The sequence below is a fragment of the Patagioenas fasciata genome, chromosome 4 (assembly GCF_037038585.1).
Source record: "Patagioenas fasciata isolate bPatFas1 chromosome 4, bPatFas1.hap1, whole genome shotgun sequence".
In the NCBI taxonomy this organism is placed as follows: Eukaryota; Metazoa; Chordata; class Aves; order Columbiformes; family Columbidae; genus Patagioenas; species Patagioenas fasciata.
In genome coordinates, this window is record NC_092523.1 from 41,281,086 (window position 1) to 41,302,744 (window position 21,659).

General features: G+C 39.1%; 1 protein-coding gene across 12 annotated transcripts; it reads left to right on the forward strand.

Annotated features, from left to right (window-relative positions):
- Positions 1 to 5,305: 5,305 nt before the first annotated feature.
- CBR4 (carbonyl reductase 4) lies at positions 5,306 to 21,559 on the forward strand. Of its 12 annotated transcripts, XR_011738807.1 has the most exons (9): positions 5,561 to 5,706; positions 8,647 to 8,788; positions 9,346 to 9,466; positions 9,955 to 10,091; positions 10,710 to 10,844; positions 12,214 to 12,283; positions 13,921 to 16,564; positions 17,859 to 17,894; positions 19,565 to 21,559. XR_011738807.1 is itself a non-coding variant. In XM_071807720.1 (8 exons), the coding sequence occupies exons 2-7, from the start codon at positions 8,647 to 8,649 to the stop codon at positions 13,940 to 13,942; spliced, it is 627 nt and encodes a 208-aa protein (XP_071663821.1). In that variant the 5' UTR covers positions 5,561 to 5,706; the 3' UTR covers positions 13,943 to 13,972; positions 14,499 to 21,559. The 12 variants fall into 12 exon arrangements, 7 of the variants coding, with proteins under 7 accessions (XP_071663819.1, XP_071663821.1, XP_071663822.1 ...); XR_011738804.1 differs by having other exon boundaries at positions 13,921 to 17,894; XR_011738805.1 differs by having other exon boundaries at positions 16,962 to 21,559.
- The last annotated feature ends 100 nt before the right edge of the window (positions 21,560 to 21,659 follow it).

Sequence of the window (21,659 nt, forward strand, 5' to 3'; positions counted from 1 at the left end):
TCCCTGTCAGCTTCTCCCAGGATCCCACTTTATTGCATTTCTCCAACAAAACAAATTTAAAGACACTGTAAATACAGTGTACTAAATGGAAATATGAGTAGATGAGGTAAATTTTCAGAAGACTGCATCACAGGACTGAAGTAGGCAACAATTTGGACTTGTCCATACCATTTGTGGAGATTCAAAACCTGAGACAGTGATTAGTGATGTATTAGGGCAGGAAAACCCTGACACTTGTTCTGTCATAACATGAAGGAAATTTTGGCTGTTCAGAACTTTTTGCTGTTTGTCTTAATGCTGAGAAGAGTTTTCTATATGTCTAGGAGCTCCTGAAAATCATTCTTTTTTCACCAGAAAATGCAATAATATCTAAACAGATATTTAAAGGATAAATAAATTCTTGAAATGATTTGCCATGGATCTTCCTTTGCAGCTCATATAGATATGTTGTGAATGTGGACAGGGGTTAGACTACGAAAGACAGAATGGGAATTAAGACTGCACTGATGCATCAAATAAATTATGCAAGGTCTTTTATGAATGGCATTTAGCTATTTTTAAGTGCTGTTCCTGAGACTAGTTATTTTCTCTCTCAAGGATATTATATATGATTACAAACAAATAGTCTCTAAGACAACAGGAGAAGAGTTATTGAGTCATGAGTATTCAAACACTTCTGTAAAACTCTGGGATGTCATTGCACCAGAATTCTAGTGGATACTCTTAGCGCTTACAAAATATGCACTATACAAAAAAATATCCTTTCTATACAAAATGGTCAGTGGTGCAGTGGTGACTGCTGGGAGTGAGACATGTCCTTTTTGATGGTGTCAGTTTTGCTTGTTTTCCAGGTTACCTTGCTGGGAGATGCTGAGTGCTGTGTGTGATGCTCTCTGCAGTTTTGGAGAATTGTTTGTCTGTCTAAAAAAAAAAAAAAAAACTGTACAGAAAGCAGTGGATTTACTCCCTGGACAGCAGAGCTGTTTATTTCCTCCTTGTTCCCAGTCCTTGCTGGCTTGGGACTCATGAGCTGAGCACTGATGCACTCCATGGCAGTGTACTCCTTAAATTAAGAGTGGGACATATGAAGGGAAAACAAGAGATTCTGAGAGATGCTGAGATCCTAGTTTCCATCTCTTTGGTCTAAAGTCCACTGATACAGGGTAAGAGTGGCCAATGCTTGTGATCAGAGTGGACTTGTGGAGAGAGGCTGAATGTGTGACAAAGCTTCTGTTTCTTGAAGGTATTTTTATGGGGGGTGGGCAATGGTGGGGTTGTTTTCTTTTAATGTGTTGAGGTACTGCATAACAGCACTGGAAATGAAGTGTTTGATTTGAGCACCAGATTGAGCAGCAATAATACACATTTTTCTCTGTTGCCTCCATGGTGCACCTGACTTCTCACTGGAAACAGCAGCAGTTCAGTGGCTGTGTGTATTAACTTAAACATGGGCCTCACACTGAAGTGCGAAATAATAGTACTTGTAGTAGGGAAACCTGTTTAGCCAGGAAGATACGAAAACATTAGGTAATCTGCCAAAGCTTCTGATGGCTTTGTTTTGTTCTGGTTTAGATGTTTTTCTTTTAAGAGGAAAGACTTTTCACGGGGTACCAGGAAGAAGTTTCTTAAGAGGAAAATGGTTGCCCACATATTTGTTGAAAAAGTACATCTAAATTGTACAAAACCACCTCATGTTGGCACGATAAAAGTTCAATCTTAGAACACAATAACAAATACTGCAGAGATTTTGGATAGTCTAGAAAAACAAACTGCAGTGTAATAATAAAAAAAAATCACTTAACAACAAAAGTATGGTAATTTGGCCACTTAAATATCTGAACTGGTGTGGTTGGGAAAAGTTTGGCAATTGCAAAATACTGAGAGAAGAGGGGAGTGTTTTTCTTTCATACAAACTACGTGTTTGCTTTTTTCCTCAGCAGTTCATGTCAGACTTTGTATCACTTGCCTAGAAAGCTGAAGCCATATAAAAAAGGTTTGGGAACTGCAATGTATAACTTGTTAGCTATGTAATTTGTATATTATGTATATGTGTGTGTGTGTATATGTGTGTATATATATATATATACATATATATATATGTATACATATATAAAATCAGTAAGTAGGCCTGATTTCCCAAAATGCGAATGACAAGTGCACAAGCTCTTACATCTTTGGACAGCAATTTTCTGGCAGTAGGTTCAGATCTTGATGGCTCACTTTAATTTTTTGTAGTTTTTCATATAAACTTAAACCGCTTCAAATTGATGGTTATGATACTCCGATTGTGAGAAACTGTAGCTAGTGATCATGTTTCCATTAAGACAGAAGGTTTTCTTTGAGCCAAGTGCTCCAACCATCAGGCTTTTGTTTAAATGGGGCTGACCCATCTGTGAAGCCAGTTCTCCAGTTGCTTTGTCTCAAAACTTGTCACAAAACCCATCTAATGTGGTACATGTGCTTTCACTGGCAGTATAGGGAATAGCAGGAAAATGCTGCTGGACCTTTGAGCAGCATGACTCTTTGCTGTGTGACCCATGGCAGAAATTTAAGAGACCACAGATTTGGGCACCAGTGTGGTTAAAGGTTAGTGCTCAAGTTCCTTGGTAAATCTAGCCTCAAATCCAAAACCAAGAGGAGTTTGAAATGTCTGATACACGGCACCTTGGCTACAGAAACAGCTAGTAGCTCGTTTTGTGATGTGATGCTTCAATTTGCATTTTAGGCAAATTTTAGATACGTGAAATATCCTTTCTTGTTTGACAATATTGTGGTTTTCTCCTGTTAAGAGAGGAATGCTTACTTGAATGCAGTACCTCAGTTGTGTGAAGAATTATTGAAATGTTTCAAGAAAAGAGTAAAAACCTGTCTTAGGAAGAGTGTTTTTAATGCCTGAATGGATTAGGCTTCAGGAAAAACAGCTGCATCATTTTGTATGTTGTGAACACGTTCCAAACATGTGTATACATGGTCACAAAGAGAGCCATACAATATTTTTTAGCTTATAATTCCACATTAATAGTAAACCAGGCATAATAGTGGCCAGTACTGAAGAAGCTGTTGCAGATCTGGGCACAATAGATGGAGCAGGTCCATCAGATCAGGTTCACGTATCAGCTCCTGTCCCCCAGAAACGATTTCTTTCTTGGACTCCACTAGCTTGTCTTGCTTTAACGGGAAATCAGTGTGAATAAACTGTCTCAGGTGAGCTCTGCTTAGATTATCTGAGCTCACAATTTAACCAGGCACCCAGAAGAAACAGGCTAATGTCACTTTGGCCAATAGATGAACACACATCTTGTTTTAAACACTCAGTTAAGCAACAAGAATTGAACAGAAACTCATCTGAATGTTGGAAAAGGATATTTTGCTTTGTCAACTGTAACACTTTTTAAAAATTATTTTAAATACAGTGAAACTTGTGCTTACTCTGTGTCAGCAAAGTCCTCACAGTACAGCAAAGGTCAGCTTTTCTTTAACTTTCTTACAAGGATGGGTAAGCTCTCTGGATGAGGACACAGGTCACAAATAGGTTAAAACTGCAGTTACTAATTTAATTTTCACATAAAATCTGCCTGCTGATGTCCTCGTACAATATGGTGGTCATAGTTATTCTCTCTGTTGTATACACGTCTTCCGAAAACTTGTCATATCATGAAGGACCATTTTTTTCCACTCTGTTATTTTGCTTACATGTATGACTTGAAGAAAAAGCTGTAATTTCCCCCTGTGAATCCTGATCCTTAGTTATGCTAGAGACCAAAACTCTTGGTCAGAGACTATTCTGAGTCACAGTCCCAGCTGTCTACACCATTTCCTATTCATCACTGGGACCTCTGGCTTTTCAGAATATGGCATATTCTGAAATGTCATTGGATCACAAAATCTCATTTGCTCTCTTGAAAACAGGACCAGCTTGCCATATAAATATACTTGCTAAAAGAAACTTAATTTTGTATAACAAATTTTCTTAAAGATTTTCTTCTTACAGATGTTCATCTGTTTAGCAATACCTAAATCTGCTTTTCCTTCTATATTTAAAAAATGATCAATGGAAAAATAATCCAGCACGAATACTGCTAATGTTATTCAACTCTCTACAGCTCCCCTAGAAACATTTGTAATTTGAAATCCTGAATAACAGCCTTCAAGTCAAAAGCAAGAACTGTACCAAGTTATATTCCCAGTGAGCTCATAGAAACTCCAGTATGATTTTGACACCTGTTACTTTGTGGAACCCTTTAATAACAATTTTTCTAAAAAAAAAAAAAAAAAAAAGTACTCATGTACGCAATTGTGATAAGTTTTATTATTATTTCTCAGGCAAAAAAAATGTACTCAGTATGTGTGACCTCAGAGTCCACAGAAACCCCTCTAGCACATCATCAGACATAAATGTTAACAGCATTGCTGTTAAAACATAGCAGATTTTTATAGTAGTTTAATGGCGTAATATTAAGGTAATTTTGGCTACTAAACAGAAACTCTCACAGGTGTTTCTGTATTTTGGGTTTATCTACCTTTAAGTGTAGCCGACTTAACTCTGCTGGTACAGCAATGCCTCACAGGAGATCCTAGGGATTTGTGGGCAAGGAAATGTGAAGAAAAAATTCTTTTTCATCTGCCTGTATGCATCTACACGTGAAACACCTGTTTGTACCTGAAGGGGGAAGCAAGGACAGGACAGAGCACCCCAGTTCAGAGTGAGGCACCTGCTTCCTGCCCCATATAAATTCTGGCAGCGAGTACTGGTGCCAATCATGAAGCATGGTACAAGTGGCTTAGATGTGTGTTGTCTGGATGGCTGGGTGTAAAACGGAGTTCAAAACTGTACAGTGTAAAAAGCAAGCAGACAGGCTTGCCCGTATGTGGGCTCTGAGGAGAAAGGAGGTGTGTGTATGAGGAAGGGCTGAAGGAGCTGGGTCTTTTCAGCTTGGAAGAGACTGGGGGGACCTCGTTAATGTTTATAAATATGTAAAGGGTGAGTGTCACAAGGATGGAGCCAGGCTCTTCTCGGTGACGGCCAACGGTAGGACAAGGGGTAATGGGTGCAAACTGGAACACAAGAGGTTCCACTTAAATTTGAGAAGAAACTTCTTCTCAGTGAGGGTGACAGAGCACTGGAACAGGCTGCCCAGGGAGGTTGTGGAGTCTCCTACACTGGAGACATTCAAATCCCGCCTGGACACATTCCTGTGTAGCCTCATCTAGGTGTTCCTGCTCCAGCAGGGGGATTGGACTGGATGATCTTTTGAGGTCCCTTCCAATCCCTAACATTCTGTGATTCTGTGTGAGGAAAGCAAAGCAAGCTGCTCGGAAACCAGAAGGTAAATTGAAATACATGTAAAAGCCGTTTTTTTATCACCCTCTCCGTGTTGGGGACGGCGGGAAGCGCAGCCCGCGCTCGGCTCAGGGCCTGAGGGGCGCGGGCTGGCAAGGAAGCAAACGCCGTGCCTGCCACGGTGGCACGGGCGCCGCGCGCGGCCTGCGCCTCCCGTCACGTCCCGGCGTGCCCCGCGGGGGGCGGGTAGGCGGGCAGGCGGGCTTCCAGCCGGCGCCGCACCCCGTTGGCCGTGCCGGGGGCTCCACCTTGAGCCCGTCCGCCGGGCCGGGGGCGGCGCTGGGGCGCCCCGCCGCTAGCCCTGCCTCTCCCCTTCCCTCCCTCCGTCTGTCCGCGCCGCCCCGCCCCCAAGGAGGAGACGTAGGGTGAGCGCGGGACCCCGCGGCTTCCCCGTGGCCACCGAGCGGCCGGCGGCTTCTGCCCCCAGGCCCGGCCGCGCGGGGCCTCGCTGCGCGCGGGCGCGGCCGCCCCCTGGCGGCGGGCTGGGGGGTCTGTGGGCCGGGGCGGTTGGCCCTGGCGGGGCGCGCGGCGGCTGCAGGCGGGAGCGGGGCCGGGAGGGGCAGAGGTGCCGCCTCGGACGGAGGAGGTTGGTGGGAACCCAAGAAAGCGGAGGCGGGCGGGAATAGGTTTGCGGGGCCGGGGGCGCACAGGGGCGGGGGGCGGCCCGGCTGGCTGGCGGATCCCGAGTGGCGTTTGTTGAGACGTGTCCTCCCGCGGGCCTGGGGTCACGGGTTAAATAGCTCGTTCCGAAAGAAGAGAAGGGCGGTAGAGGACAAAGGTGGTACAGGCACCTGTGTGTGCTGTGTGGGAACCTAGTGGAACCTGTTGCTCAAAAGATACTTGTTCTTCCCTACATTTATTTGACCAGAGAATATAAGGTTATTATCCCACTGCAGTATTTTTCTCTCAAGTCACAACTTTAAAGAACCTGTATGGCTCTTTTGTGCTAAACCACACATTGTTGGAAGCAGGCCTTATGCTCCTCCAGTAAACACTTGGTTAATGCACGAGGAACTTTTGCTGTTCTTCCAGAGTATGATAAAATGACTGTCCAGAGAGGTTGTGGAGACTCCTCCTCTGCAGACATTCAAAACCTGCCTGGACACATTCCTGTGCGATCTGCTCGGGGTGAACCTGCTTTAGCAGCGGGGTTGGACTCAGGGGTATCAAACTCATTTTCACTGGGGGACCACACCAGCCTCGTGGTTGCCTTCAAAGGGCCCAATGTAATTTTAGCACTGTATTAATGTAACTACTGTAACTACTCCTGCATTTATACGGTCCTAAAAGGAGTTTGACACCCCTCATCCAGAGGTCCCTTCAAACCCCAACCATTCTGTGATCCTGTGAAAATCAGCAAGATTTTTTTCGCTTCTCAAAGAGACCAGGAAGGGCAGTATATGTTTTAAAGAAATTTCCCACAGGCAGTTTTTTGGGTCTGGTGTGGCTAAGCATGTTCAGAATTATTTGGAAAATCTATGTAGGTCTGACAGTATTTATAAACACTATAACATGGTTAACTTGGCATTGCCCAGGGGTGGAGGAGTTAGACAAGATGACTTCCAGAGAGCCCTCCTAATCTGTATCATTCCATGTTTCAATTAAAAATAAGAGAGTAAGTATGCTCAGTGCTGGTAAGACTGAACTATGAAGGAGAAAATCCTAGCACAACATTGTTGCAACAAATAGACAAAAACTTCAGAATCCTAGTAAGTTTGTAAAAGAAAGTCACAATGGAGAAGGCAGACTGAGGCTTTGTTTCTAACAAAAAAAATCTGTCAACAAAATATGGGTGGCTTGTTTGGTTGTGTCTTTAGTGTGCTAAGACAATAAGAACTGTAGTTGCTGGAGTACAAGACCTCTTGATTCAACTCTTGCAGTCTAGCTACCCTAATGAAGACTACCCAAAAGATTAGTTTTTCTGGTGAGGCAGCGGTACCCATTTTTATCGCTAAGGAATTGCCTTCATGCAGGATGTCTTTTTGCACATGTTTTCCTGAAAGGGCTGCCACTTGAGATGCAAGTATCGTCTTTCTGCTCCTAGGAAGCTGATTTCAACTTGCCAGTAGAAGCAGACACATGGGTTGATTTCAAGCACTTGTGCTTACTTTGGGACAGAAAAGGACCCTCTATTCTTTCAGGCCCTGTCATGGAGGAACAAAATCATTTTTCCATTGTATACTTAACACTGTGCTCTTCTGGTTATCCCACATCAAAAAGGGTATAATAGACCTAGGTAAGGCAAAGGGTAGGGTGGCAGGATTGTCTTTAGTTAGATACAACATGGCTTCTATACTTATAAGAGTAACTAAATAGGCCTCAAGGAGGATATAGGAGGAGGGTAAAATCCAGAAAAATAGTCTCTGAAGTTACAACCAGTCAGGGGAAGATATGAGGAGAAATGCATGGTATTATCTGATTAGAAGGCAAATCAAGAACAAAAGGAAGTACTTTTCCACAAATGATAAAACTTGTTGCCTTAGGATGTTATAAAGACAAAGTATAATTGAATTTTAAAAGGATTTATTAAAATATATGGAAAAGAGGTTCATTACTATTGCTTGGATTCTGCCTCTGGCTCTTCAGGAAATCCCAAACCAGCTGATTGGTTTCTCGAGGTTGCAGAATAAAAGATCATTCTATGGAAGTACTTTATTCTTATACTCCTTACCAAATGTCTTAGCTAGCTACTTCAGAATAATTTCACATCTCAAAAAGTTTTTGTTTGTTTGTTTGGGTTTTTTCTGTTTGTTTGTTTCTTTGTTTTCCCTGCAAAGCAGAAACCGTATTATTGTGAGTGTAACTTACTATTAAGTGTAAATACAATAGTATCAAATCATGCTCAGTGACGTTTGCAGCATGGATGTCCAACACAGATGCTTAGTATGGAGTGAGACCTTCAGTCTAAATAACTTTAGTACAGTAATAGTCGTGGCAAGAACAGTATGACTACTACCTTGTCTTTGAATAAGCAGCTGAACAATACATTGTAGCCTTTAGATATATACAACTCAACTGAATAGGAGTTATCAGAATACTAGTATTGAAATGGTAGATTACATGCGTAAGTTTTTTGCTAGTTCAGAAACAGTTAAGAAATACCTTAGGTTTGTACAAGTGGTGTCTAATTCAAGTATTTATTTCTTGGTGAATAAATATTAACACATCAGTAGTTCTATAATCTGATATTACAAAATGCTACAGACTACTAAGGGCTGTGATATTGACAAGAACAGTTGTTATTCTCTTGCTATAGTGGACCTGACATTCATTGGTCATTTGCAATTTGTGAATTTTTCTTTAAGATGGGCAAGGTTTGCGCCATTTTTGGAGGATCCCGAGGAATAGGAAAAGCTGTTGCAGAATTACTGGCAGAGAAAGGCTGCCGCCTGGCAATTATTGCTAGAAATCTGGAAGTAGCCCAGAATACTGCACGGAATCTTGGTGGTATGTATTCTGCTTTGCAGTTATTTCTTCACTGTCCAGTGCTTAGGTAACTTATGGAAGTAGTAAATGATTAAATAAACCTCATTGTTTAAACAGATGAAAATGGAAAATGAAAATAAAGAGTGAGAAATTTGAAATAAAAGCTGTATCAGTACACTTTTGTTGTCACAATATTCTTTGGGAAAGTTAAGTGAAGTATGTTACCAATTCTATCTGCAAGATATGAATTGTAAGATGAAAGGAATTGTTCAAGGTCGCAACAGCGAGATGGTGTGAATTGAGTCGTCCTTGGCTCCTGAACAAGCCAGAGCTAAGACCATTCTGATCGTGGTGAACTTCTGATCTCAAAAGGCCAGAAGGCTAAATTAAGAAATTGTCACAATCAATACAATACTTGAAAATTGTCCTTATTTAATTATGTGGGAATTAAATGGGTTCTTCAAGTTGTAACTAGTTAAGCATCTGCTTCTGCAATTGAGTTGATAAATTCTAAAGAATGTTTATGAATGGTATACAATCTTTTACTGTTATTATGATGTGCCTTTGTTTCAATACAGCAGGACATCTGGCACTTAGTTGCGATGTATCCAACGAACAAGAAGTCCAAAATACTTTTGCAGAGATGCAGAAGAATTTAGGTCCTATTAACTACTTGGTTAATGCAGCTGGAATCAACAGGTTGGTTATTTGTTACAAGTTGATATGTAATTCTAGATGACAGCATCTTATTGTAAGGTGCTAAGGGCTTTGCATTTAGTAAGAGTATTGTTAATGAGTACGTCTGAAAACAGTATTAAGCACTCACTAATATTTTGTTCCTGATGACAGCAAAATTCTAACATATGATACAGTTTTCACTGTAATTTCTGTATTCTGAGTTTATAAGTTCCCCCTCTACTCCTGTTTCTTCCACTTTTTCCCTCTGAAATGGTCCAAACCAATGTTTGATACCTCTTTGCAAAGGAGGCTTTGTTGCCAAAAGCATAGCTGACTTTTTTTCTTGCTATGTGTCATCCTTACAATGTCATCATTTTTAACACTGGAATGTGTAGAACCATATAAATCACCATTAATATTCCATTCATCAGTCATGTTTTATTATGAGTAAATGTGATAATTGGGGTTGTTCAGTGAGTTCTTTTGAGGTTTTTTTGTCTGTTTGTCAGGGATGCTTTGTTACTGAGAACCAAAACTGAAGATATGGTAGCCCAGATTCACACTAACCTTTTGGGAACAATGTTGACATGCAAAGCTGCTGTAAAAAGCATGATGCAACAGCAGGGAGGTGCTATTGTCAATATAGGTAAGTTGCTTGTCTAATCCAGTGGAATTCTAACTACTAGTTTTCCAGAAAGGTTTAGCAGGGGTAACATGTTAAAATGTTACTTGTTAAAATTGACTATTTTCTTTGTATTTAGATCTTCTATACTTAGCATTTCTTTATGAATTGTTATTCTTTTGTGCAAGTTCAACAACTTCTAAATGTAAAACCAACTTTTTTAAGTAATAAACACCCCAGATGTTATATTTTATTGAAAAAATAGTTTTACCATTCTACATCGGCTCTTTCAATAGCTAAATCTACCAGCTGCTAGTTGTTAACTAAGAATCAAATAGGTACAGTTGATTTTGTGTGTGTGTGTGTGTGTGTGTGTGTGAGGATGTTTTTTTAGAAAGCTCTTAATTTTACCCTCCTGGTGCCTGTTGGTCAACATAGATATATGTATTCCACAAAGATCACAGATAATTGAGGAATTTACTTACCCCAGCAGTAAGCTACAAAGTACATTTAATGATATACTTTTAATTCCTTTTCTTGTAATATCATTTTCCATTCCAAATTTAAAACTAAAATGATAAAGCTAGTACAAGGTTTCAAATTAGTAATTTAATCTTGTATTCTCTTTGATGTTTATTTTAGGAAGTATTGTAGGACTTAAAGGCAACTCTGGTCAAAGTGTCTACAGTGCTACCAAAGCAGGATTAGTTGGATTTTCACGCTCTCTTGCTAAAGAAGTTGCAAAAAAGCAAATTCGAGTCAACGTGGTTGCTCCAGGTTAGTTTTTCGAAAGCTCCTAACATCCTTGACTGTCGCAATACATGACCATCAAGACTACTGGATATTTGCTGTACTCTGAAAGTAACTTAAGATAAATTGCTATTATTTTCTTTGACTTTTGTAAGTTAACTGTTTGTTTATTTGTTTTTGTTTCCCCCCTTCCCCCTCCTCCCCAGTTTAAAGTATAATGCAGTAGTTTACAAAACCTTCAGTCTTTTTAAGGGAATGCTGAGAAATTTGGAAGAATGTGTCTACCTGTTCCTCTATCCGTTATTACGTAATAATATTTTTTTCTTTGTTCCTCCTTCAAAGCTTGCTGTCCTTGCAGCTGGGAGGATTAGAACTAATTATATACAGACAGCTACCCTTGTCTTCTGCTAGAGAATGCTTACTTTTTATTAGTGAAACATGGAAGACCACAAGAAGCTGGCATGAAAGTGTCTCTGTCTCTCCCTGTCTACTGTAGATAGAAGGGAGACTCTGGAAAGAAAGTTCTGTGAGGACAAGGCCGTGGTTTCACAAGATCATCTAGTCCAAGCAAACTGCCACCCCTAAGAAAAATCCTTCTGTCTTTTTCTGATTTTTCTGCTCATAGCTGTGTATTCTGCTGCTCACCTTGTGCTAGCTCTGATGCTTGTCAGACCTCTACATGAACCAGTTCAGCAGGAAAAATACTTTTATTGTTAGTGAGCTGAGCAGTTCTCTGAAGGGTCCAATAAAACAGCACAGTTGTACCGTAGAAAGCAAAACTGAGACTTTCTCTTCTTGGTGGCAGATAGAAAACAGGTAAGATCAGCTCTTTATGAAGCTACAGCTTATGTGAAGAGAAGTGCAGCAGTGGGCAAACGGAATCTGAGCTAACTGAAAATTGTAAAGGAATATCCTTCAAAATTGTCAAGAAATATTCTTCAAATGAGTGCTCTAATATAAACGGTGTAAGTGCTGTCATAAGTACTAAACTATAATGGAAACAATGTAGGGGTTTCTTGCTAGAGATTTTATACCCATATTTTTATTGATAATGTTTTGGTGAAATGACTGTATTTTGTCTTTCAGAAAAACAATACTAAATATGGTTTTGGGGCCCAATTTTAGAATTCACTTTTTTTTTTTTTTTTCTTCATAGTCCTCTACATTTCTCTACATTTTTATGATTATGTCAGTGCTTCCAAAATGGGAGACATTTTATTAGTTAGGTAAAAGTTTGTTCTTGGCTAGAAAATGATGTGGACTGACTTAGACTTTGAAGAATGGTAGCTGGTGCTGAATCCTGTAGTGAATTTCACTTTTGAGGATTTCAAGGAAAAGCCGCTAGAGAAATTTAGCCGAAGGTTGGGTAACTCCTCAAATATCTCTTCTCTCTTAGGCTTTATTCACACAGAGATGACTACTCATTTGGAAGAAGATCAGTTGAAGAAAGCAATTCTTCTTGGAAGGTTTGGAGAGCCTCATGAAGTTGCACATGCTGTTGTTTTTCTTCTAGAGTCTCCTTATGTTACGGGGAGTACTCTAATTGTAGATGGAGGCTTGCAGCTTCTGAGTTAAACACTGCCTTGAATAAGTACCCACTCAAATGTCATGATGGTAATGTATAAATATATAATAATTAAAGGGAGGTATGTGGATATTAGTTGACGATTGATGTATGTAATTGACTTGATGTTCCTTAGACAGAGGAGATACTCAGCAGCAGTGGGTTCCAGGGCGTATGTTTAGCTACCTGAAAAAGTCCGTTTGGTATTATCAAGTCTGTGCATGTAACAACTTGAAAAAGACCTGGTTTTGGTATAGTGATAGTTTCAAACATGCTGATGCATTTTTAAAGCAATATATTTTTATGAAGTCATGTTTTCTAATTTGGGATAGAGCGGAGATTTTATTTGATTTATGCTCATTCATTTATGATCGTGTTACACAAAGGTCAATAAATTGCAGAGGCATGTTTATTGGTTGGCAGGTATGACTGCATCAGTTTTTTTCATGTAGGGTGAAGACTGCAAGCTCTGTAATTTTTTATTCTTATCAGTTAGTCCCGATGAAGTGGCAAGGAGTTTGCTTTGGTTTTTGTTTGTAACTAACACTACAGAGCTGGAAGCTTCTGTATCTTCCGTGTACATGAATTGCCTTTAGGAGATTTAATTATATGCCATGTGTTTTTATAAAGACAAAACGTCCTCAGTTCCATTCTTGAATCTATTTACAGCACTCATTTAATCCAGTAGCACTTGCTTGTATATATTGAAGGACTGTTGTTCATCGGGGTTGCTAATTTTATAATATTCTGGTGAACAGCACAGTTACAGGCCTTGCCACAAAGAAGACTTTTCACTGGCTCAGCAAATGTTTAAAAAACATGTCTCATTTCCAGAATGTGAAATCAATGTGTATTGCTGTATATCTTCTTGAATGCTCAGTTCAACTATGTTGATGCTCTTTAATATGTATGTATAGTCAATAAAATAGTCATTTATTTTATTCAAAGCAGCTTTTGAAGCACAGTAATTATTCAACTGTAAATGATCCTAAGTGTTCTTCTCTTGCTGAAGAATTAAAAAAAAAAAAATGACCTCAGGCTTTTCTATTGAGATCAAGTAACTTTGGCAATTGATGTTTCTATTATCTCTGAAGAAAACTATTAATGTGGTTTAGGCCCTTCACTTGTTAGCTTCAGTGCTTATTGCATCCATGATCCAGATGTTGATTCAGCTTTTGAAATTACTTCCCGTCTTGGCACAAACCAAAGTACAGAAAGAAGAGATCTCACTGATGATAACTTCGAGTCTTTAAAATCTGAGATTTTCTTCATTTGTGCAGCTGAGAAGTTTTGTCTTTGTGCCATAAAATGGTGCATGTTCAAACTTCTCACAGGTACATATTGAGAAATAATACCAGGAACGGTATTCAGAAGTTTTACGGTTGGCTGTGTTACTCTGGAATACAAGATACCACTAAAAGTAGTCCTTTTGGGAGACCTTATCTTACTGTTATGTCTTTATAGAGAGGTGAAAAATTATGTGTCATATGTGTCTTTGCACCAAATATATAATTACTGATTATGTTTTCTCTTTGATAGGAAGAATTGGCCAGAGAATTGACAGATGATGTTTTTTCTGAGGGCATCAAAGGTGAGGAAGGACAGCTGGTACTCCCATTTTTAATAGTCAAGTAATAATATGCCAGTAACTTGACTCTGCCCATACCTGTCCTTAGTATTTTACAGGCAAAGCCTGTGTGACATGTCTTGACCAAAACCCAAACTTAAGAGACTAAAAGTAATTTCCTTGTAGTGAGTTCTGACCCTCATTATTGTTATCCCTTGTTTTGCTGGGTAAGGGAACTGTCAAATAAGTTATTAGCAATGACATTTTTAGTTTATATTTGTGATTAAAGCCTGGAATAACACCCTCAGAAGAATCTCAGTATGCTGCTAATTAGTTTTTTAAGAATATCACAATACATACTATGTTTTTATTTATGCTGTTGCAATAGAGTTAGACTAAAGTGTTGGTAGCCTTAAAGTAATATTTTTTAAAAGACCTATTTTCTGCTTTTCTTAAAACAAGTATATTCAAACTGAAAACTAGTTAAAAATGGTAATGCATTTCAGGTTTTACTGCATACATCTACTCTTTAAGAAGTAATGTCTTTCAGGGTTCTGTCTGTCCAGGTGTGATCTCTCAGACAGTGGAAGCAGTGAGTGCGTAGGGTAGGTAGCAGATCAAGTGTGTGGCGGTGTCTCCTTAGAGGACTACTGTATCTCCAGCAATTTGTGATTGGTATGTTTGAATCTGCCATTTGATAGCTTTGGTTGAGGCCTGCAGGTTCTTGCATTTGTTGAGACATTCTAACAACCCTCTGGTTGCTGTGTTACTCTTGAATTTGTAGACCTCCTTATTTTATGTTGCTTATTTTTTTATGGAAGTCTGTGGTAATGGACTGTTGTCTTTATTAATAAACTGGGTCAATATTGTCACAGAAGTAAATGTTACCATCACAAAGCCGGTCTTTGAAAATAGCATTTTGACTCATGAGGCCCACAAACAGAGCTGAGTGTCCCTGACTGGCTGCATGAAAACACTATATTAAAAAAATGTGATCTTGCCATCTTCAGTGTGACATTTATCCAACCTGCTGATAATTTGTCTTTCATCATGTTTACATTACTGGCCTTATAGTCTTTAGATGTCATAGCTACTGCCATCATCTCAGTTGTGTTGGTAATAATATTGTCTAACAAAAAAGTTTACCTTATTTGGCCTGGAAATTCAATCCATATTATTTTATTTGGTGAGTTAATATACTGATACCTAGTCTGATGACTTTCTTATGTATTTTGTGTCTTGCCTACTTCTTTTGCTTCCGTCATATTTTGGTATGCCTGTTATGTCACTGTCGTTGATGGAAAATAGACATTGGGGTTTTACATCTTGTGCTGCTGGCATTTATGCTGAGCTATCTATAAATATTTTGGAGGTTTTTTTGCATGTGGGTGTTCTTGAGTAGGACCACATGCTTGGCCTGTGATTTTTTGATTGAATTTTGAAAACTTCAGTTCACTCTTTTACTAGAAATATGAAATTTCTGTGATTCCATTCCTAGTGGAGGGGAGAGCATGTGCTTTTTATTCATCTGATGCTTCCTCATCTGTTATATTAAAACTTTCCTATAATCTTCTGTTATGTACCATTGAAGTCTTACTTTTCCTTCTTACCTCTTAGGAAATGTGTTTGTGACTTGGAACTTGCTGTAGTGAACTCTACTATGTTAGTGTTCTACTTTTGAGACACAAAGTGCAACTAGCATCAGTAGAAGTTTCTAGCGGGACATACATACAAAATATTTGTGAGTTTGTGTGTGTGGGTTTTGTTTTGTTTTAATATTGCAGCCACAAGTAGAAGGTATCACAAGGAACAGCTTTTGCAGGCTTTCTTTTATGGTAACAGGTGTACATGAAGTGTGCTGTGTTAGTGCGCTAGTGTGTGATATCCCATTATGAGCTTTCATTTTGGCCTCCTGAGGGCAGTCTATCCTAAGGCATTATTATATTGGTACTGTTTGGTAAGTGTATCTATGCAGTTTTAGGGAAATGAAGTTGCCTGTGTAGATACAAAGTTGATAGCTGGCATTGCTGTTACTGGTTTTGTAAAATCCAAATCCATATATCCTGAGCTGTTTGGGGATGTAAAAGACATGATGGAAAGGGTTTCAATATTGAATTCAGTGAAATTTGGGTAGAAAGTGGATATCTAAATGCCAGCCTTCTTTTTGTACATTTTAACTGTAGAGAATAATGTAATATTGTAATGATTATCTATTGCTGTTAGACAAATTTTCCTCCTTTGATGTGTCGCATAGTGTGAGGGGTTGTATTGCATGAAACTGAAATGTGTATTGCCTGTTGCAATTATGTGACTTAAAAAAAAAAAAAAAAGCCTAGTATAGTTCGTTTAAGTAAAGCTAATGAAAACAACTTTCCAAGAGCAGGTGCACCCACTTAATTCAGGTAATCAATCAGTGTTTGAAAAGACAGGACAAATGTAGTGGTGGAGAGAAGTCTTTAAAAAGCATTGGCTCTTTAAGAACTCTACTGGAGCCCCAGATTATGTTTTATTTTCACCCACAGGTTATGTTCAGTTTCAGACCGTGTGCTCCTTTTTGCTGTAGATATGTCTGCTGAGTTAGTAACAAATACTACCTGTACCTTGCCAGACATCAGTGTGAGTATGACCACAACAGTTCTAGTATTTTATGCTTTTATTTTTTGTATTAACATCTCATATCTGTTAAGATCTTGGATATTTTTTGTTCATTTCATAGACCAAATTACAACACTGAAACATACAATTGTGGGTTTTTTTCACTCTTTTAAAAATACGTCAGATCCAATTTTATTGTTTCTTCCTTTTTTTTTTTTCTTGGTGCGCTTCACCATTTTAGTCTCATTCTGAAATAAAAATACATCTTTCTGCCATAATTCTTAAAACTGAAATTGTTTGGGCTTCTTGGAGATCTAGTAACAAATTGCCAGTTTGAGTATGATGATGTCAAACGTGTTGAGACAACACACGAATAAAAGCCAGCAAATCTTACGTGGTGTCACAATACCCAAATCAGGATAATGTCAATGGGAGCGGCGCCCGGGAGGAGATGCCACTGAGCTAACACTGTCTGAGCTGATGGAGCCACGTGGGTGTCACCTCCTCTTTCCCACACTGCTGGCTGACACTGCTGAGGTAGCCTTGTGTGTGTACTGTGTTACTAGGTTTGAAATCGGTGTGCTATTTTGGACAATTTGTTTAGGTATAATGCAAGCTGATTATATGATTTTGCTGAAGCGTGTGAGTGAAACAGTTCAATGTTTTGCAGATCTAATTTGCAGATCTCCCAGATTTGTATTTCTAACGCTAAATGCACTAAAAGTACATGTTGCACATATGTTGGAGGCTGTATTGTAAACAGATCCCCACCATTATGTTGAAGACCTGTTAAAAGCTCTAGGTTATGGTGTTTTACTTCCTGCTGCTGTTGCTGTGAACTTATATCTTATCATTTCAGGTAGGTGGTAGACTGAAAGCTTCCTGCGTATCATCATTGCATGTGTTTTGTGTGGATGTCATTGATTTTTGATGGTGAGATGGCTCTGCCGGTGGTAGACTGGAACTGCATCCATTCTCTGCGGGTTCTTGTAGCACTCATGTTGGATGGCATATAGAACAGAGAGCACCTGTAGTTCTGTGGTTCAACATGATTTTCTGTGCACCAGAGTGGAGGTCAGGCTAAGCTTTCTGCTGTGCAGTGGAGCTGTATTCAGTCGATCTGTAAATATTAGATTAGCAAGGTTAATTTACTATATGGTTTCACAAAACTGTTCACAAAGTTTTCTGTAAAATCATCGGTTCTTTTGGCACCATGATGACTTTCTTCCTAATGTTGAATGATCTGTCTTACAGTAATGCTTGTCATGTGCCTGTATCTCTCATTGATTAATTAAGGTGGTGTCTTTCCATTTAGGCGAGAACCAAATATACTAGATTACCAATATGTGAGGTGAGTTTATTCTTAAGAAATGGTTTGTTCAGATATATTCAGCTAAAGCTGTCTCTGAAGAGCTACCCATTTGCATTGCCGAAGTAATAAACCTAGTTTTGCCTCTAAAAAGTACAACTTGTTTGGGCTCCCCTTACTGTATTATCCTTTATAAATTGGAACTGTAGTTTTGCTGTATTAACTGCTGACTCATGCTCTGCTTTGTCAGTTTCCTCTGACTTCCATACTGAGCTCAACCGCACTTACTGGGAGTTCAGTCCTGAATCCTGACTTGACATCTGCCAAATGCAGCCAGGACAAACCTGACCTCTGAAGTGAGGGCAGTGGAGGTGCACTGGTCATCAACATGTTTTTTTCCTCACTCAAGGTGCTATGTTCTTTTTTGCTTCACCTTAGGCTTGGATCCTACTTACCCTGGGCAAGCCAAGACAGATCACTGACATCTTAGTCCTCGGAATTAGTTCTTGGAAATACTGTAACACGCCATTTGTGCTTTTAGGATGTGTAGGCTGACCTGAAATTCGTTGTTTTAGAATGACAGTTATGAGCAGTAGCTGTGCCTTTTCTTATAAACATTTTTATTTGTTTTAAGAAAACACTAATAATTACAAATGAAGACTTTGTTCTGCTTTTATGAAGTTGGTTGTTTAATGGATTTGCTGCTCAGGAAAAGCTTAAAAATTACTTCATTATTCTATTAGGATTTTTAACTCTGTTGCTTTTCATATACAAGACTTAGGAGAAAACAACAGTCTAATTTAGATTTGGAAATCTACATTGTGTAATTGCACTTTTTTTTTTTTCCTAAGAGAAAGTGGATCTTGAACTTTACAAACTGAAATTCTTCAAAGCTGCTGCTGTTCCATACCCGAAATGACATAATTCATGTACAGTTCAAGATCTTTGGATTTACTAACAGTTGTGCTGATAGAAGAATTATATTTGAACTTAGGTTTTCATTTATTATACGCTATTAAACATGAATTAGTGAATGATCAGAGACTGTACAGCTGAAGTTAATACAGAATTTAAGAAAGGTAAAACTTCTATTGTAGATGAACCGCTTATTACAAAAATGCTCAGTGAATCTGATTCTGAAGTGTTGTAGGAGAAAGTGACTTAATATGTTTTAAGAAATATATATGTATGTATATAAGAAACAGAATTATGCATTATACTATAGGACTGTGTGGTAAAACAGGTTTTTCTTTTAGACAAGTTCTTCCCTACAGATGACACTTGCCCAGACACACTGCAGCTAAAAGGCATCTCCTGAATCTACTAGTTCTTACTCTACAGTAGAATAGAGAGGTGTGTTGCCTGTTGTATGGGAAATCTTGCCTTACTAGGTATTTTCCACACATGTTGCAGTAGGTTGGAAAGGTCCTCTCCTTGGCAATGCATTTTAGTACTCTCAGTTCTTTGTAGAAATACTCTGTGATGTCTGGGCCAAGAGTCTGCCAAAAAACAAAACAAAACAAAACTTGACAATGTGTTTAGTTGTGTGTTCAACAGAACAGTTTCAGGAAAGTAACAAACAAACAAAACAAACCACACAACACAAAACTAATCCATTCAATGTGATGAGAGTTGTCGAGCTCCTGCTGTAAATGATGTAATCAGTCTGAGTAGTGGCCATGTGCTGTTATTTTTTTCTTCTTACTCTGCAGCTGTTTCTGGAGCATTTATGTTACTACAGAACTGGAAAGTGACAGTGGTTGCAAGACTTGGCCCTTCCCTGGGGTTTACCTGTTGCAATGCAGTTGTTCTATAAATTGTTCTACAAAGAAAAAAAATATTCTCCTTCCTGGTGTTGTTGGACAGAAGTTCATTTGTCTCCCTCTTTGATATAGCTGCTGAAGTCATTGCTGTGCAGGTACTGTTGCGTGTAGTCTGGCTTTTTTTGCTCTAAGCAGGACTCAAGCATTATGTTCCAGATGCTGACATTTTTGTTGGAGATCCAGTGCAGTATGAGCTTATGTTATGTATTAAGCACTTCTGTAACGTGATGCAAATTGTGGCTTAATTCTGAATGAGGGTCACAGGCTTTAAGACACGAAGAATACTGGATGCTGTCTGCAGTAGTTTGTAAAGTTCTTGGGGCAGGAGCTGTGTTTTCATCTGCCTGACGTGTGTGCCTGGTTCTGTTCAAATCCATAAGCTGTGCAGGGGGAGGGCTTCTTCATTTAGCCGGTTCAGAAGAACAAGCTGAGTGTCAACAAATTCTACCCCTTCCATGTACAGCTGGGTTGTGAGGCAGTCAATCAGGGCTGTTGTCAACATGCATCATCTGAGCAGACGTTTCAAGTCCATGCTTTAATCCATCTCGACTATGCAGTGTGGATTTCGCAGCTGGGTCATACAGCCAGATTGTGCAGCTGATCCTCTCAGCATCATGATGGATAATATGATCTCGTGAAGTGCTTACATATTAAATCCTTTTGGGCTGCTTGCAGAGATAAGAATGTAGTGGTCCATATGTGAGGAATCAAGGCGTTTATTAGCATACAAACTAAGTGAATTACAGTGGTCTTTGAAAGTGGCCCTACAGAAAGAAACAATGACTTATAAGCTAGGGTTTCAAACTGGACTACGGTTTGGTTTTGATCCCCAGCCCCCGGTTGGCTGTGATGGAAAAGAAATTGTGTATGTTAACTAATTGTTGCTGTTGTCATGAAGCTGCAGGGTAAAGGCATTGTGCGGTAAGATGCACCACCAGCTGGAGAAAAATTCATGCATGTGCAATTTTGCACCTCATTGTTGGTGTTCTTGGCAGAGGTTTCTGTCGTCATCCTGAATGTAGCTGCATTGACTCTTTGATTGCTTTGAATACAGTTGGACTGATCAGCTTCCTAAATATTTTGAAGTCTTCCCATAGCTAAACCTGAACGCTTGCAAACACTTAGGACTTCTTTTAAGTCCTATGGAATGATAAAAGTACACTTTCAGGTCATACTATGTATCTTTGGGGTATGTGGAGGGAGATTAAACTTCTGGAAGTTAGTTTGATGCTTCCAAGAATTTCAGATTTTTGGCTTGAAAAGTATGTCGTTTTCTTGTGCCATGCTTCTATCTCTGAATTTGTAAACCCAAACAGTCCCTGTAACTAAGTAACAGCACAGCTGAATGTTTTCATGAAAACAGCTTCGCTCCTTAGAGATGTGATTTACTACTTAAGTGTGTGTCTGTACATATATACAGAGGCAAAAAGTGATGATGACCTCATCTAAAACCAGCTCACAAGCGCAGTCTCAGTTTTTCAGTCTCTAAGCCAAAGACAGATTGACTGTAAGCAGACAGAACTCCATTGACTGCAGCTGCAGCATCACCATTAATGTCAGTACTCACTTAATTGCCTAGATAAGTCTGTCTGTAGTGATCAATGCTTGAAATGTAAACCTAAAAGAAAAAATCATCTTGCATCTTTCCTGGTAACTTTGCACAGAAAGGAAAGGAGAAGCTAGTTAATATTCAGGATTTTACAAGCAAATATTAACATTTTATTTTTAAAATTTTGATATTGCTTTCTTAGCTGACTGTTTGTAAATGAATTTAACAGCACTTGTACCATGCCCTTTACTTAGAATCAGTTGTAAGTGACTACAATTACTAGACACACAAAATAGACCTGCATGTTTTCTAATGTATTAAAAAAAAAAAAAGCATCTTCAAGTACTTTTATTTGTCAAATGTTTCTCAGAATTCATGGGTCATGTTCCTTTGTTTTGTTTAAAGGTTCCCGGTCACAAGCAGAATATTCTGATA